The sequence below is a fragment of the Podarcis raffonei genome, chromosome 7 (genome assembly GCF_027172205.1).
Source record: "Podarcis raffonei isolate rPodRaf1 chromosome 7, rPodRaf1.pri, whole genome shotgun sequence".
Lineage (NCBI taxonomy): Eukaryota > Metazoa > Chordata > Lepidosauria > Squamata > Lacertidae > Podarcis > Podarcis raffonei.
Genome location: NC_070608.1, coordinates 31,427,501 through 31,445,693, shown reverse-complemented (window position 1 = coordinate 31,445,693; position 18,193 = coordinate 31,427,501). Strand labels below are relative to the sequence as shown.

The following is an 18,193-nucleotide window of genomic DNA, read 5'->3' as shown; positions in this document are numbered from 1 at the left end:
AATTCCAGTGCTTTGACTGAGAGGCTCATTTCATATTCTTGCCCGGCCTTGCCATCACTCAGTTACCAGATGTACCAGAAACTGTAGACCCCATTCTCGGATGTTTGCTATGTTTGCCTATTTATTTATTTGGAGTATTTACATTGTCTGTGCCATGAAAAAAATCCTGTGGGCATTCCCATGACACTGCTCAAATACCTGTAAAACAATCAATGCCGGATTTATGTATAAGCTAAACAAGCTATAGCTTAGGGCCCCACTCTCTTGAGGGCCCTCAAAAAAATTAAAGAAAAAAACTGGATGTACATTTCCAAAATATAAGATAAAAAAGAAATAAAATAAAACCTTCATACAGCAACAGTGTTGTGTGTTGTGTAGGCTCCTATGATATAAGTAATGGGCCCCGCCTGCTAGCCTGCTCCCTAAAATACCACTGGTTTGCTCATTTCTATATATAGTGGTACCTCGGGTTAAGAACTTATTTCGTTCTGGAGGTCCGTTCTTAACCTGAAACTGTTCTTAACCTGAGGTACCACCTTAGCTAATGGGGCCTCCCACTGCCAACATGCGATTTCTGTTCTCATCCTGAAGCAAAGTTCTTAACCTGAGGTACTATTTCTGGGTTAGTGGAGTCTGTAACCTGAAGCGTCTGTAACCTGATGCGTCTGTAACCCGAGGTACCACTGTATAGGGTACCTACATTCTGCATATGCAAATGGCTTTAGATACCTATTAGGTCCATAAATTACCACATAGCATATATTCAACACACAAAAACAGCGACAATTTGTTGTTGACAAAGGACAGCTGGACATATAAAGGGCCCGATTGCCTTCAGTAGCTTTGGGCCTCATCAAGCCTAAATCTGGCCCTGAAAACAGTCTATGACTACTTCACAGGGTTGTTATGAGGATGGAAAAGCTAAATATGTGATAGGCTTAGCAGAAAGTAAGTTTCTTTTTTAACAATAATAATAATTGGATGAAGGATGGAGCTATGAGGCACATGGAATAAATACAGATAAATTGGAATAAATGAGGGAAAAGGCTACAGCAGAATGTGAAGGAGATTAGCTGCAAGTAGAAAGAGGTGCAAACAAAAGTAAAAAGCTTATTTTCTTTGCCTACATATTCGCTGCACCTCAAACTCATGTTGGCTACCCTAAGTCTTCGACTTGGGGAAAAAGCATGCGCTGACACACCGAAGGAAAGAAATCTGTGCTAATGACAGTGGCTCTGTGCACCTTGCAAAAAAACAAAAACAGGGTCAAGACAAGCGACTGCCTCTGGAGTCACTCAACAAGGCTGAAGCATTTTCACAATCTTTGCACTCTCCGTTGGGTGTGAGACACTCCAAACGAAGCACAGCTCCAAAAGAGTGCGTTCAGCTCTTTTTGCATCTAAACGGCAGAATTGTTTTTCTGTAGCAGAGCGGAACACATATTGCAACCTTTTAAAGGATGGCACAGCAAGTACACTTCCCCCATGCGTTAGATAGCTCCAGGAGGTATTGCATCTGCCTGAGGCACAATGCCTCTTAGAGCTCTTGAATGAGCAGCGTAGCTCTCTGCGTCCCAGTGCAACCATCTGAGTATATAACCTGCAATCTAGCTCTAAGGTGGAGGGGGGTCAGCTGCTATATTATCATGCATATCTGCTACCTTCCCCAGGGAAGGCTTTGTATTCAGCAGGATTATTATGGGGCAAAAAACAGCGAATCTCTGTGGTGATTAAAATGCCAGAAGAGAAACACTCTTCTACATCCACAATTTCTTTAAGTCTCTATCCAAATGATCTGTTTATAGTTTAACAAATATTGTTGGTAATTAGTTGCTTAGGATCTTGATGGCTTCCATCAACGATGTGCATCTGTTTTGGGTGATGTTGCAAACAGCAGTACCTTGTTGCTGAGAAAATTCAATTATTTCCTCACCCACTGGGGCCTTTGCTGTGTTGTCTGGACTGAGATTGTGTGTCACCCAGGTAATGATGCTTGAGGAAGTTAAACTTTGTGGATTCTGATACATTCTGACCTGATCTGCACATCTACTGGGCTTCACTTAAAATACATTTAGAAATGCTTTTTTTTTAAAAAAAAAGGGTGTAGAAATTTGTATTTTGTCAGAAAATATATCCAAATTTGTATTTAAATGCAAATTCTGTGCATTTTTTTTAAAGTGGGTTAATGTATCCTGGATCAACGAACCTGATTGCTGGCCGATTACTTATTTGGGGTCATTCCTGGATTAAGGATCCCCCATGACACAAGTCAAATAGGGTGATCCTGCCAGATCGCCATGTGGGGAGTTCTATGGCCTGTTAACCCTCGTCTGGGCCTTCGGGCAGAAACCTTCCCCCTGGATTCCCTTACCAGAGTACCCTGAAATTTGAACCTGGATAAGGGGGTGGGAGTCCATTCCAACACCTATCTTAGACTAAGGATCCAATCAAATGCTGCAGTTGCTGCCACCGTTGAGACAGTAAGCGGTGTTTCTCCTGGTCCCACACAGCTGTAACACCAGGACTCGGCCTACAAAGAGGAACGTCCGCAATAACTGCAACCAAACTCAAAGACAAAGTGTGGAGTGATGCTTTGTTTCACACTCAGCATCATCTTGTTTCAGGATTCTAGCAAACGTTTGTTTCCACCACCAATGACAGTGCCATAACAAGTGACTATCATACTGATATCCTGGCTGCTAGATACAACTACTAAGTGTCTTTCATATTATTAGATATGCCAATGCTCACGATGATAAGCTGACCTGAATTTGAAAGGACGCTTCAGAGATTGCACAACAAAGTCTTCTGAGGTAGCTTGTGGATCCATAAGATTATCCAGAATCCATCTCTTGTTGGATATATGGGAATAGCAGCATGTACTAGATTTCTTCCCAGAATTCAGCTGTTTATTATTACTACACAGTGGGAACATAAAGAATCTAGGGAACTGCAATTTACCTCTCACAGAGCTACAATTCCCAGCACCCCTAAGTCAACTATAGATCCCAGGATTTTTTTCACATATGTCATTGGGAGTATGCAGATGTAATGCAGATGTGGCTGAAGTTAACAGGAGTGGAGATGGAAAACAGTAGAAGTTGGAGTAGGTAAAGTTCAACCTCCACATACTTATTTAATGTACTGATGCTGCTTCAAGTTAAGTTTTTTAATTTAAAAAAAATACATTCTGTGGGGGGATGGGGTGTAAAAAAGAACAATCTTTACTTTAGTAATTAGACTGCTAGGATGAAGGAAGTTGATATCCTTACCTGATATAAAGCTCTCTACCCATGCGTTTTGTCCTGATCCCATTGCGTTCACATGCCATAACGGTACCAGACTTTGCTAGGGGCTCTGTGACACCCTTTTGGTCTATGAACCTGTCGCCAAAACACACCATATGAATAAAAACCTTCATTCCTGTCCAAACCAGAGTGAGAGCAACTAAAAGGAGGCAGCAGTTCGTAGTAAGGGCCAAATCACATGCTTGCAATGGGCCATTTGCTTTCTGTAAGAAAAATAGCTGTGTAGACCCGGACATGGATTGTAATGTACACTGCAGTGGAAGGTTACACAATAGGTGTATTCAATAGATGTATTCAATAGATGTATTCAAGTCTCCAGGGCCAGATGAACTGCATCCAAGAGTATTAAAAGAACTGGCAGATGTGATCTCAGAACCACTGGCAGTCATCTTTGAGAATTCCTGGAGAACAGGTGAAGTCCCGGCAGACTGGAGGAGGGCAAATGTTGACCCTATTTTCAAAAAGGGGAAAAGAGAGGACCCAAATAATTACCGCCCAGTCAGTCTGACATCAATACCAGGGAAGATTCTGGAGCAGATCATTAAGCAAACAGTCTGTGAGCAACTAGAAAGGAATGCTGTGATCACCAATAGTCAGCATGGATTTCTGAAAAATAAGTCATGTCAGACTAACCTGATCTCGTTTTTTGACAGAATTACAACCCTGGTAGATGAAGGGAATGCAGTGGATGTAGCCTACCTTGATTTCAGCAAGGCATTTGACAAGGTGCCCCATGATATTCTTGTAAAGAAGCTGGTAAAATGCGGTCTTGACTATGCTACCACTCAGTGGATTTGTAACTGGCTGACTGACCGAACCCAAAGGGTGCTCATCAATGGTTCCTCTTCATCCTGGAGAAGAGTGACTAGTGGGGTGCCACAGGGTTCTGTCTTGGGCCCAGTCTTATTCAACATCTTTATCAACAACTTGGATGATGGACTCAAGGGCATCCTGATCAAATTTGCAGATGACACCAAACTGGGAGGGGTGGCTAACACCCCAGAGGACAGGATCACACTTCAAAACGACCTTGACAGATTAGAGAACTGGGCCAAAACAAACAAGATGAATTTTAACAGGGACAAATGTAAAGTATTGCACTTGGGCAAAAAAAATGAGAGGCACAAATACAAGATGGGTGACACCTGGCTTGAGAGCAGTACATGTGAAAAGGATCTAGGAGTCTTGGTTGACCACAAACTTGACATGAGCCAACAGTGTGACACAGCAGCTAAAAAAGCCAATGCAATTCTGGGCTGCATCAATAGGAGTATAGCATCTAGATCAAGGGAAGTAATAGTGCCACTGTATTCTGCTCTAGTCAGACCTCACCTGGAGTACTGTGTCCAGTTCTGGCCACCACAGTTCAAGAAGGACACTGACAAACTGGAACGTGTCCAGAGGAGGGCAACCAAAATGGTCAAAGGCCTGGAAACTATGCCTTATGAGGAACGGCTAAGGGAGCTGGGCATGTTTAGCCTGGAGAAGAGGAGGTTAAGGGGTGATATGATAGCCATGTTCAAATATATAAAAGGATGTCACATAGAGGAGGGAGAAAGGTTGTTTTCTGCTGCTCCAGAGAAGCGGACACGGAGCAATGGATCCAAACTACAAGAAAGAAGATTCCACCTAAACATTAGGAAGAACTTCCTGACAGTAAGAGCTGTTCGACAGTGGAATTTGCTGCCAAGGAGTGTGGTGGCGTCTCCTTCTTTGGAGGTCTTTAAGCAGAGGCTTGACAACCATATGTCAGGAGTGCTCTGATGGTGTTTCCTGCTAGGCAGGGGTTTGGACTCGATGGCCCTTGTGGTCTCTTCCAACTCTATGATTCTATGATTCTATGATGTGGGGGTGCTACTTTGAGTAAATGTTCAGCAGGAAAACAGCATGGAAGAAAGGGAGAAGCCACTTTCCCACGGACTGCAACCCCAGTACAGATTAGGATGGGTGAGTCCCTGTGATTGCTTTTGCTAAGAAAAGAGAGCTTCCCGTTCCAAGCCTGCAATGCATAGTTTGGTCCTAAAGGTGTGCATTCAAAAATAATTGTTGTGAACAAGCCAAGGTTGACAACGAGCTACCGATAAAACAACAAAGTAAACGATAGCGCCTATAAATGATAGTTAGAAAGAATCTTCCCCAATAACTTTGCACGACCTTCTTTAAATGTTTGCTTGCTTTAGGTTGCGGGAGGATGTCAGGTAAATCTAATCACTATGGTGCAGTGTTCCCTATACAGATCTGTGGTTACTATTGCCTGAATACTTAATGTAAGCATAAAATGTCAGTAAGTCTTTAGTGATATTGGATTTATACATTCCAAGGAGAAATGTGATCTTCAAGTGGAGTATGTTTCTTTAAAGATGAATCTTGCTTGCTCTCTCCCCCAGCCACACACACACACACACACACACACACACACACGAGACAAGCACACATGCATACACCTAGTGCGATAGGTATCTTTAGAAAGATTTAGTTAATCCCCCGAAAAATCTGATTGAAAATGAAGGCAATAATGAACGCTATGCAAGGAGCTTGCTTGAAAGGGTCTTTTGGGTTAAAATTACAAGATGTCAAGGACCAATATGCAACACATATTCTCTTTTTAAAAGACTCTTTGAAACAGAAGCTGAAGAATAGAGAAAGCAATTACACTTTCTATCACATACAGTCCCACCTGACATGTACAAAGAAGTTGCATCAAAAATATAAATGGCAATAGCGTAGGATTTTAAAATAAGAAAAGCCTGTGATAATTTGAAGGCATCTGTATGTTATTGTATACTGTCACAGCATACATTTCCAGGTTTTTTGTTTTGTGTTTGTGTGTGAGGGAGAGGGGAAGAGAGGGAGAGAGAGAGAGAGAGAGAGAGAGAGAGAGAGAGAGAGAGAGAGAGACTCTTTCACTAGGAACAAAGAAAATGATAGATGTGATTCTCTGTGATTGCTGAGAAGGCAGAAATGGTAATGACATTCAGGAAATCCTCCCAGTGAAGAAATCTTACTCAGTGCATGTGAACTGTTCAGAGTGCAATCTTCAATCTTTGCAAAAAGAAATGTAAATTATATGAAAGCCAACAAATGAAAACTGTCCATGCCCCGATTAAGCCATGGGTCACATGTATCTTTAGATGAATATGGAACCAAGTGCTACATGTGTTGTTAAGTTTCCTTTAATCCAACTGCTGCATCAGTGTATGCACAGAGACCTGTTCAAAATGGATGGTGGTGCTCTGTACCAAACAGCTGATTGGAATAATTACGTAAGAGCTGGATCAGGCCAAAGACCAGCCTGTTCTTACAGTGGCCAACCAGGTTCCTATAGGAATGTAACAGCACACACCTCATTTGTGATTCCCAGCAAATAGTACACAGAGGCATGATTCCTCCCAACAGTGGAGTTTGAAATAGCCATCATGGCTAGTAGAACTAATAGTCCTTTCTGTATCCTAACCTTCATCAATACCAACACCAGGGCTGCTCACACAATAAAGTAAATCATTAACAAAACGAAAATATTTTTGTAAGGGCAATTAGATAAAGTTTGCAAGCACTGTAGCCCCTTCAAAGAAGATGGACACAGCCAAATTTCGGTAGAATAATCGCGGTTCGAATCAGTGCGATGGGGTGAGCTCCCATTGTTCTGTCCCAGCTTCTGCCATCCTAGCCATTCAAAAGCACACCAGTGCAAGTAGATAAATAGGCAGAAAGGTAAATGGCATTTCCGTGTGCTCTGGTTTCTGTCACGGTGTTCCGTTGCGCCAGAAGCGGTTTAGTCATGCTGGTCACATGACCCAGAAAGCTGTCTGTGGACAAGCGCCGGCTCCCTCAGCCTGAAAAGCGAGATGAGCTCCACACGCCATAGTTGCCTTTGACAGTGGCGGAGCAAGCCGATCGGGCGCCTAGGGTGGTGCGGATGCCCTGCACTCAGGGTCGGGGCCAGCCACCTGCGGGGGGGGGACCGCCCACGGGGGCAGGGCGAGCTTGGGCAGGATGCTCCACGGGGCCACCGAGGAGTCTGCCTGCCTCCTCCCACTCAGCCACCCTACAACTGACGGGGAGGCAGTGGGCGGACCGTTTGGGGCAGCGCAGAGCTTGCGGGCGCCCAAGCCACCACATCACTCCCAGGAGAGACGTGTGGCTCAGGTACACTGCAGGCCCCACGGTGAGTGCTGCCCAGCATTTTGTCACACACACCCCAGTGGTGACACCCAGGGCCCACCACACACCCCTTCCATGCCTCTGGCCTTTGACTGGACTTAACCATCCAGGGGTCCTTTTAATTTACCTTTTTTAGTTAAAAATGATCCATTTGATCTCCCCTATTGTTTTGTGGACAATCCATATGAAAACAGCAAACATCTGAGAAGAAACCTTCAGAATTTCAGGACAATAGATGCAGGCAGGTTTGCACTGCGAAATTAAATACATGGTAGGGTGTCCCTAGGAAAGCATCTTGTAACATTCCAGAGTGATGCGTGTAACATGCTATGATTGGGGAGATATGATTAATGGAAAACAGCTTCAGGTGTGTGTTCTGCTCAGTTGGCAACAAAAGTTGCAGAAACTGACTTAGGAGTGGATTGTGGCCAAGAGACAGAGACCAAAGGACTTGAATGTCCAGCATTTTCCAGGCAAGCAGCACTAGCAGAACTGGTAAATAGTACAGAGCAGATAAGGTGATACATTACTTCCATGACTCTCCTCCAAAGCACTATCATTGGAGGGTTCTGGGAATACAATTCCTTCTGATTAGTAGCTAAGCCTGTCAGTCACAAAGAGCTCTCCCTCCCACACCCTCTCCACCCTGGCATTTTTCTTATATGACAAGCTTAGGAAGGAAGGATTTACTTTTGATAGATATATAGTTGACATCCATCTGTCTCTGGAGATGATGGTGTGTACCTTGGGGGGTGAGGTCAAGCTGTTGGAAGGTTGCTGTAGAGCAGGGGTTGGCAAGGTTTACCTCGCCTGGGCTGGTTCACTCCCGCAGAGATCGCTCTGTGGGCCGGATCGTGTCTGCTTGTGGGCTTTAAACGACCCCCGTGGGCCGCTTGTGGCCCATAGGCCGCAGGTTGCCAACCCCTGCTGTGGAGAGCGATGCAGGAGAGACATGTTTTTTTGCAGCTAGGGCAGATGATAGACATGTAAGCTCCATCCATGTGTAGGAAGCTACTATGGTTACTTGGATCGTAGCCCCACCTTAAGCTCCATTACTGATAGTGTCTCTTTCTCAACAAGGCAGTGCAGAATCCCGACACGCAAGCAAGATCTTGTGCATTGGAGTTTCTCTTTAGACAAATGTGGGCAATGTGTGGTTGCTAGTGGAAGAAAGGTGACACTAGGGCAGTGCTAAATGTACAGCCCCACTCCAAGTAACTATGCCATGCATATGAGTAACTTGTGAATAGGGCTACAGTCTGCCGGGGGGGCATGTTGCTCCCTTGTCCAAATCTTTCCTTACCTATTAATTTTTGCATGTTATGTGATCTTTCATGTGACATAAAGGCCACTTCTGGAATTCTAGTGGAATTTAGCAGAACTTTAGCACTCATTTCCATCTTGTTTCCAGGAAAAAAAAATCCATTTGCAACCTTATTAAGCTGGAAAATCATTGCAGTTTTTGTGTTGTAATATACCCATTTTCATTATCACCCCACTACCACTTATGTGACAGGGGGGTATATCAGCTTACAGTTCCCCACCCCCTTGAAAATTTTGCACAACTTGGTGGTAAATTTAGCATATGGCTTCACCCAAGAATGCTAGGAACTGTAGTATCACCCTCATAGAGCTGCAATTTCCAGTGCTCTTAACTAACTGCAGTTTCCCAGGACTCTTTGGGGGAAGCCATGTGCTTAAAATGTGTTAGATGTGCTTTAAATGTATGGTTTGGATGTGACCTAGGATTCTGTTTCACACAGTTCTATGTTGTTAGAAGTCATTTCCCATAACATCTGTCCCATAAAGCACAGCTCCATTACCATTTAACTATTCTTTGCCATTCCAGATTCTCTATCACCAAGCACAAACTCTTTCTCCTAGGTCAAGGGGACAAGGTGATTAAGTTGTGTGCATATTTCTGCAAACAGCATGTAAGAATGGTGCTAGATTTGGAGTGGATCCATCTGTGCGCAAGTCTTTGAGGGACTCATTTTAGATCCATGCACTGCACAGACTTGGTCATCAGCTACTCATTTTACCTTTGGTTTAGTTTACAGATTTAATTGGCTGTGGTTGGGGCTTTTACCCATACAGAGATGTGTCACAAGACTTATTTTGAGCCATTTATGGGTGGAGTAGAGGTTGCATGGTTTTTGATTGAACACAGAATTGTTTTCCAAGCTCTTTTTCTTCCCCTCTTTAAATTTAGCTGTGGCTTGGCTCTCCCATAAACTCTTTGTTCATTAAAGCATCTAGTTACTTCTGTTGTCAACAGAGAAACCCTTTAAATCCGGTCAGTCTCCAAGTGCAGAAAGTATGCATTTTTAAAGTTACTCTTCCTATTATCCATGAAATGAAATGCTACCATCCATGGAAACAACAAAAAATATTTTGAGAGAAACAATTCTTGCACGGGATGGGAAGCTTTTGACCTTCAGATGTTATTGGGACTCCAACTCCCATCAGCCCAAGTCAGTGTTCAGGGATGATGGGAGATGTAGTCCAACAATACCTGGAGGGCCATGGGTTCCCTATCTCTGATCTGAGGCCACATTGGTTGGAGTAATTCTGATTGTTCCATATATGATGGTCAGTTGCGTATGTAAATGAATAATAACACTAACATCTGGCTTTTACTAAAATACATCCCGAGGGCCAAACTGCATGCTGCATTAAATGTGTGATCATAATCAAAATATCTGTCTTAAAAAAAAAAGTGGGGGAGGTCAGGATCAGATCTACAGTGTCAATCCCTCTTTCCCATGTGTTAATTTAACCCTCAAATGGCGTTAGAAAATGGCTTGAATCAGCAGTGGCTAGTGCCCATTGCCTTGGGATAAAAGCAATGACAAACCTAGACAGCATCTTAAAAAGCGGAGACATCACCTTGCCAACAAAGGTCCGTATAGTAAAAGCTATGGTTTTCCCAGATGTATGGAAGTGAGAGCTGGACCATAAAAAAGGCTGATCGCCGAAGAATTGATGCTTTTGAATCATGGTGCTGGAGGAGACTCTTGAGAGTCCCATGGACTGTAAGAAGATCAAACCTATCCATTCTTAAGGAAATCAGCCCTGAGTGCTCACTGGAAGGACAGATCCTAAGCTGAGACTCCAATACTTTGGCCACCTCATGAGAAGAGAAGACTCCCTGGAAAAGACCCTGATGTTGGGAAAGATGGAGGGCACAAGGAGAAGGGGACGACAGAGGACAAGATGGTTGAACAGTGTTCTCGAAGCTACAAACATGAGTTTGACCAAACTGCGGGAGGCAGTGGAAGGCAGGAGTGCCTGGCGTGCTCTGGTCCATGGGGTCACGAAGAGTCGGACACGACTAAACAACAAGTGCCCATTGCGACTGGTAGGGCAGAAGCCGTTGAGATCAGCAGTAGATGGAGCCAGAGCCAATGACAGCCAGTGACAACTAATTCTAATTTTGTCCTCCTTCACCCACTGATCTGATTGTAAGTAAGAAGGTAGGTGGGAGGGTGTGGCTGAGTACAGACTGAGGCTGATGGGGCCAATGGACCGGCCTCCAGTAGCTTAAACAAAACTCTTGTTAGCAATAGAATATGGCTTGGTCTCATTACAGAGCAGAATGAGGTGGATACTACTCCAAAATGCCGGCAATGTGTCACATGAAAAACCTCCTGGGGGAGGGGGAGAAAACTGCCATAACAGGTTGAGTTGGAACATTTCTCACTGACCTGCTAATTATTATTATTATTTAATTGCAGGTAGCATTTGACTAAAGTAGTATGGTTCACTCTACCATCTTGGTACTCATTTTATCTCTTTCTGCAATTCTCATTCTCTCTCTCTCTCTCTCTCTCTCTGTGTGTGTGTGTGTGTGTGTGTGTGAGTGAGTGAGTGAGTGTACTAAGCCTATAAAGGATTCTTTGTGGAATAATGGTACAGTGGTCAAACTGATTTAGATTTTCCAAATTGATTGGGATCTTTAACATGGTGTGTACCCTGAGCTTCTATTAACACTTTTGAAATATATATAGAGAAGAAGTCCAAATGAGTGTGTTAATCAAAGGAAAGCAAGCAATGTTAAGTAGAGATTTGGTTAATGATGAAAGGTTTCTAAATTTACAAATGCAATTTTTCCTTGCACATGTTTGAATAGATTTTATATTCTATAGCCACTAAAAATTTTAAGACTAACAAAGTAGCTATAGCCTACAAGCTATATAGGAAAAAAGGCTTTGATTACAGTAAAATTGCAGAAAAATGTGTCATTAAAAGGCATTGGACAGACATAAAACCTAACCTTTTGAGCTGAGGAATACTTAATATTCTCTTCATGATCATGCAAGGGGAAATTCTTTGGTATGGAATAGCTATTTTCCTGGTAAGGAGGCTATTTCATCAATGATTTATTCCTGAGAAGTAATAGGTCGTTTAAAATGGTGGTTTAAAAAGTTAGGCCTTTTTTGTTTAATTTTCTCACAGGCAGTTGGTAATTATCATGGTCTTGCAGTTTCTCTGGAATGCTGTGGAGGGTCAGATGGTAATGGAACCCTGCTTTATAGGGTAATTAAGACAGTAGACATGGTTATTAAATACATCATGCTAAACTAAACTGGAATGCTGTGAAATAAAATCCAAAATCATAAATAAAGCGTGGGTATTCTAGCGAAGAAGAGGGGGGTGGGGAGGGAAGTGCTCTTATACAATCATCTTTGCAGTAAACAACATTGCCTGACTGTTATCTGAAACTTTGCTGTTTCTAAGTCCTAAGTTCCTGAAGATTTGCTAAACGCTGGAAGAACTTTTATATATATATATATATATATATATATATATATATATATATATATAATGAATGTTTCCATCACTGTGTGCTTTGAGATTCAGTACAGTAATCAAAATTCAGTCTCATCGCGTTCACTCTATCTGAAGAATGTGAAAATACCCCACAATGAATAGAACCTTCTGTATTCTTAATTACCAAGCGTCATGCTCTGGAAAATATGTACCAAAATAGGATGATGGATGTAAGTTTAATGTGAATAACAAAGGAAGCTGAGAGAATCTCTTCAAGACTGAGCCATGGGACAGTGGCCTTGGTTTAAAGTCTTAGCCAGGTGTATACTTAGCTGTTTCATGTATGTCTCTTTGTACCCTTATATCTGTAACATGTGTTAAGTCACAAAGGGGGGGGGGACACACTGTAAAAACTGTTATTTCAGCCTTGTTTTTTAAACTAGGCTTGTATCCAATGCAGCACTAAGTAATCATCCCATCAGTGAGGGAATTTCTGATTGCACAATGGGGCTCCCCCCCCCAATGCTCACTCTTAATCTGTTCTGGGGGTTCCCTTTGGAGCAAATATGGGGAGGGTGCACTGGTGGAACTCAACCATTCTGATCTATTGTTATCAAGGTGCTCTTGCCTTCACTGAAAAAGGTGAACTTGGGAATTTTCGGGAAAGACACAACACACTTTTTTTTTCATTAATGCGACGTGTGCTTGTCAGTTGGTAACCACTTATTCAAAGTGGGAAATGACTGGTTGAATTGTAAGTGTGTAGGTGGTGCTTACGTAGGATATGATACTGAATTCCAGAATTAACTGGGTCAGGACATAGCCTCTTGCTTTGTGGCTGGCATATGCAAACACTAGTGCTAGCTAGAGGAGATGATAGCTATCTTCAAATATCTCAAGGCCTGTCACCACATGGAAGATGGAACAAGTTTGTTTTCTCCTGCTCTGGAGGCCAGGACCTGAACCAATGGCTTCAAGTTACAATAAAGGAGATTCAGACTCAACACCAGGAAGAACTTTCTGACAGAGCAGTTTGACAGTGGAACAGACTCCCTCAAGCGGTTGTAGACTCTCCTTCACTGGAGATTTTTAAGCCGAGGGTGGATGACCATCCCTAATGGATGCTTTAGTTGAGATTCCTGCATTGCAGGAGGTTGGACCAAATGTTCCTTACGGTCCCTTCCAACTCTGTGATTCTAGGACCAAAGGCCCCTTTCCTTATTTACTACAACGAGGCTCTCATTACTCAGAATAAAGCCTACTTGCATGCATATTCTTAGGGCATGCACAGTTCCAATTACACTGAAACCATTTTGTTGAGTTGCAAAGTGAGATTGGCATGGACAACTGGCTGAAACATAAGTCTCTTGTAATTCAACTTACACTGAAGCTGCATTTGATGAATTATCTATTCACTTTGTGGGGAGGTTTAGTGTTATGTACTGAGCTTGGATCCTAGAACAATAGGCAAGTAGGATCCTAGAAGGCAGCATCCTGATTGGTCTGCAGGAGCCACCCAATCCGGCTCCAGGAGGAAGTGAATCAGCAACCTGATTGACCTGCAGCAGCAGCCCAATCAGGCTCCAGGAGGGGAGTTGAATCAGCCAATCACGCGGGACCCATTGTGTAAATAATGGATATATAGCCAGAGGTTTTTGGGAAGACTCAACTCCCTGATTGCTGTGAGCTGAAATAAAGAGCATGAAATCAACGCTAGACTCCAAGTCTATTTCATTTAGGCTTCTCACTGGAGTCAAGTGAAAATCCCTGTTGGTTCTGCCATGCCTTTCCTACCATAGAAGGGGCCGCTCAGTCTTGCTTTGTGTGCTGCTTTCATCCATATCAGTTACAAGAAAACCCTTCTGGGCACTGATTTTTGGTACTGGGTGATATCAGCATGAAACTTTGCACCTGAACCAGCTCCTCCCTCCCATTCCAAAAAATCCATCCCTTCAGTTCACACAGGCTTAGCGGTGGGTATGAGGACCTCCTTGTTTACAGTCTAGGAGCCTGTATGTGTGTGTTTACTGGGGGAATTCATTGCATCACTAGGGGAAAAGAACCAGACTTTTAAAAAAGAAAAGAAAAGAAAGAAATATTTCCAATTCTAGCTGTAAAACTAGAAGCCAAAATGTGTAGTTGACAGGCATGCAGCCAGATGACTTTAGATCACTAGCCTCTCCATCAGAGCAGTCTTCCGATTTCCACATGGAACACATTTTAACTTAACAATGTGTAGCTTGGCAGAGAGATTGTTTTTCTTTGGCATTGAGCGGTTGTCTCATTTCTTCTTCTTCTTTTTTAAATGCATTTTCTGCCTGATTATATATATACAGTGGATATCAGCATTCTTTTGAACTTGGAAAAAAATTCATTGTGTTTTATATATATCTTTAAACAATTATATTCTGGGGCAATTTTGGAGAATTTATACTTGGTTCATCAGACGATTGGTAAGAGTAGCCTATCAAATTCTCTGTGTTTATTTAAATGCATATTTAACTGCTTATGAAATGCTGATTGTGCTGTCCAACCACAGACACTGAGAAATCAGGCCTTAAAACAGAAAACTGAACAGGCATATCAATCCTAAACATATTGGATTGTATCCAGTGTAGCACTAAGTTAAGTCACTTTGCGGTCTACTTGTTCCGCTGGCAAAATGTTTTGTGCCAGTGGAACGTTGTTGCACTAGAGAATACCGGTAACTTCGTTGCCCTGTGGATTGCACAACCTGTTGCGCACTGAGTTTCTGCTAGTGTTAACTGTTGCATGGGATTCTCTGTTGCACAAGATTAAAACTCACCCGTCCATTAGCACAACGGCTCTTGCACTATCAGACAGGCCATTTCATAGACATAAATCCTCTGAGTTTTTCCTATCACGACCACACTCCACTGAGCTGCTTGAGATGTGTGTGTGGCCATACATGGGCACAGAACACTTTTTTCCCTTTCTTTTTCACACATTTATCTGACAGCTTTTTATACTGCTTTTTTAGAGAAGCCTCTCTACAAAATGGCAAACCCCGTATACGATGAGAATAAAAATTTCTAAATGTCTTTAAAACACCCCAAAGCCTTAAAATTAGCCAGAACATACAAAGCAGCAGGCAGGAAGTACTATAAAAATGAAATAAAACAGCCCTGCTCCCATCAGCAACTCACATAAAATTTGCTCAGAACAGAAAAGATATGCCCTTGGAGTCCACTTGTAGATTTGTAGGGATGGGGCTTGCCTGGCCTCACATGGATTCATCAGATTCCACAGTTGTAGGGCCACCAGTGAGAAGACCCCGTCACATGCGATCACTAACCTCCTTGCTCTCAAAGGTGAGCACACATGCAGAGTCTCTGATGCGGATCAAAAGCTGGAGGTTGGGGCGTGAAGGAAAGTGTCGCTTGAAGTAACCAAACATCAGGTCCATTCCCTACTCTACATAATCTCATTAACTCTTAAAACAACAAAATTCTTATAGCCAGTTGGGGCTTGGAAATGGTCCAGAGTGGATCTGGAAGTTGAACCCAGAGGTGGGTGCGAAATCAGGTGGCAGAGCTCAGTCGTTTCTGCCAGATCTGGGTGTAGGACTGCTAGGTCCCAGGTTTTGAGGCTCCGGTGCTGAAATATACTCAGAGTTGCAAAGTGATTTCATGCTCTTTATTCAGCTCATAGTGGTGAGGAGGAATGAATGAAAGTCCCCTCAAAGTATCTGCTTTATATACATTATTTACACAATGGGCTGCACATGATTGGCTAATTCCGGAATTCTACTGTAAGCCAATCAGGTTGTGGATTCACTTCTATCTGGAGCATGATTGGGTAGTTCCTGCCAACCAATCATACTGCTGCATTGTTCTAGGACCAATCAGACTGCTGCATTGTGAATCCTATTGTTCTAGGACCAATTAGACTGCTGCCTTTTGAATCCTATTGTTCTAGGACCAATCAGACTGCTGCAGTTTGGATCCTATTCAACTCAGTACATAACAGGTGCTCAGGGGCCCAGTGCGTTAAATCTCAGGGATTGCAGCTAGTCTCAGATTACTACCTTTGAATTTTGGGTCTAGTGGCACTGTGGGTTAAACCACAGAGCCTAGGACTTGCCAATCAGCAGGTCGGCAGTTCAAATCCCCGCAACGGGGTGAGCTCCCGTTGTTTGGTCCTAGCTCCTGCCCACCTAGCAGTTCGAAAGGACATCAAAGTGCAAGTAGATAAATAGATACTGCTCCGGCGGGAAGGTAAACGGCATTTCCGTGTGCTGCTCTGGTTTGCCAGAAGCGGCTTAGTCATGCTGGCCACATGACCCAGAAGCTGTATGCCGGCTCCCTCGGCCAATAAAGTAAGATGAGTGCCGCAACCCCAGAGTCGGCCATGACTGGGCCTAATGGTCAGGGGTCCCTTTACCTTTTTATACTGCAGAGGTACTTTTAAAAAATCACCTATCATTGTGAAAGCCGTAGCCCAGAGGTAGCCACTCATAAGGGTGAAAGGGGCATCAACAGCACCTAGACCCCACCTCAGAACCTCTCACCCTCCCTTAACCTCAGAACCTACCCATTTCTCCCCCACCCCTCTGTCTGTCTTCCTGCTTGGAGCCCACGTCTTTCTGCAAGCTATTCCCACAGAAAACAGTATTTAGACAACAACACCCACTGATCCTCCAAATGGACTTCTTTATGACTGGAAACACCTAACCAGTTAGGACACACCAATTGCTGTTATTTGAATGAAGTGGACCCACAACCAATCCACTGCAAGTACATCAAAATACCCCCCACCCCCCTGTTTTCCTCAGATCGGTTGAAATAATCTTGAATGAATTCTTATTGGTCCAGGGGCACCAATCACATTGCTGCTGCGAAGTTCTGTTCTGAGAGTCAGGATGTTAGTAAACCACTTCAAAAACTGGATGAGAAGTAGCAGGCAGGTGCTGTTGCTTTTGTTTAAAGCAGGGGTAGGAAAATATGACAAAATTATTTGGTTTCTGTACCTCACTGGGAGCGAATAACCTCCAGTCCAGCACAGAAACCATCTCCCTTCCCCATAACCACTCTATTTCTGTCCACTCCAAGACCCTAGTTTTGTTCTTTCTTCCCTTTCCAACTCTGGTCTTTGCCAGTTGACTGACTCTGCCTCTCTCGAGCTCCACCTGCTGTTAGCTCCTCTCCCCAGTCCTTTGCCCCACCAGCCCCAGTGGTCAGAAGTTGCCATTGCCTTTGTTGTTGGCATCTATCTGTCTCAAGAGACAATGGAGTGCACCTCTGGGAGGGAAGTCAAACTGCTGTATTAGCAGCACCGAAGTCACCTCCCTGGAGTTTACAAAAAACAATAATAGCCCATTGACCATGGTGGGTAAGAGCTTTCCACCCCCTAAATTTGCATCTATACACATATTTGCATATGTAAATAAGTGTTATATGCTAACCAGTGTTCTCTTTTTTGTGACACATCAGTGAATTTTAAACTACTGTTCTGCTAACACAGAGTGGTATTCAGCTATGAGTAGACCTCCTCCTGAAATGAATTAAACATGACTAAGTTAGGTCCATTAATTTTAATGGGTCTACTCTGAGGAACACTTAGTTGAAAACTACCTATAGAAAAAGCTTCATTTGGTGTGTTGATCTTCCCTTGTGCTTCTCTATATTAAGGCCATTCCCCCCCTTTTTTTTAACAATTGGGATAATTTAATACTGTATTTACCTGGGCTGATAATAAATCATTAACCAGCCTCTCTACTTTGCAAAGCAATTTATTCATATTTACTTGGAATCAAGTCCCATTGTGTTCCGTGAGGCTTGCTCCCATACAAGCATGCATAGCATTGCAGCCTTAACTTTATTTTTCAGAACAGGTTTGCAGAGCTTTTTCAGTCGCTGACCTCTTTTCTTCCAGGCCAGAGGAAATATGTTTTCCCAAGTAAACACAAAGCCACCAGTCTCCATTTAATAG

At 43.2% G+C, this 18,193-nt stretch overlaps 1 protein-coding gene across 1 annotated transcript; it reads left to right on the top strand.

Annotated features, from left to right (window-relative positions):
* Nucleotides 1-3,744: 3,744 nt before the first annotated feature.
* Nucleotides 3,745-5,135, top strand: LOC128416878 (uncharacterized). The gene has a single exon (XM_053394940.1). It carries the CDS (start codon nucleotides 4,373-4,375, stop codon nucleotides 5,069-5,071), a length of 699 nt encoding a protein of 232 aa, XP_053250915.1. The 5' UTR covers nucleotides 3,745-4,372; the 3' UTR covers nucleotides 5,072-5,135.
* Nucleotides 5,136-18,193: the final 13,058 nt, after the last annotated feature.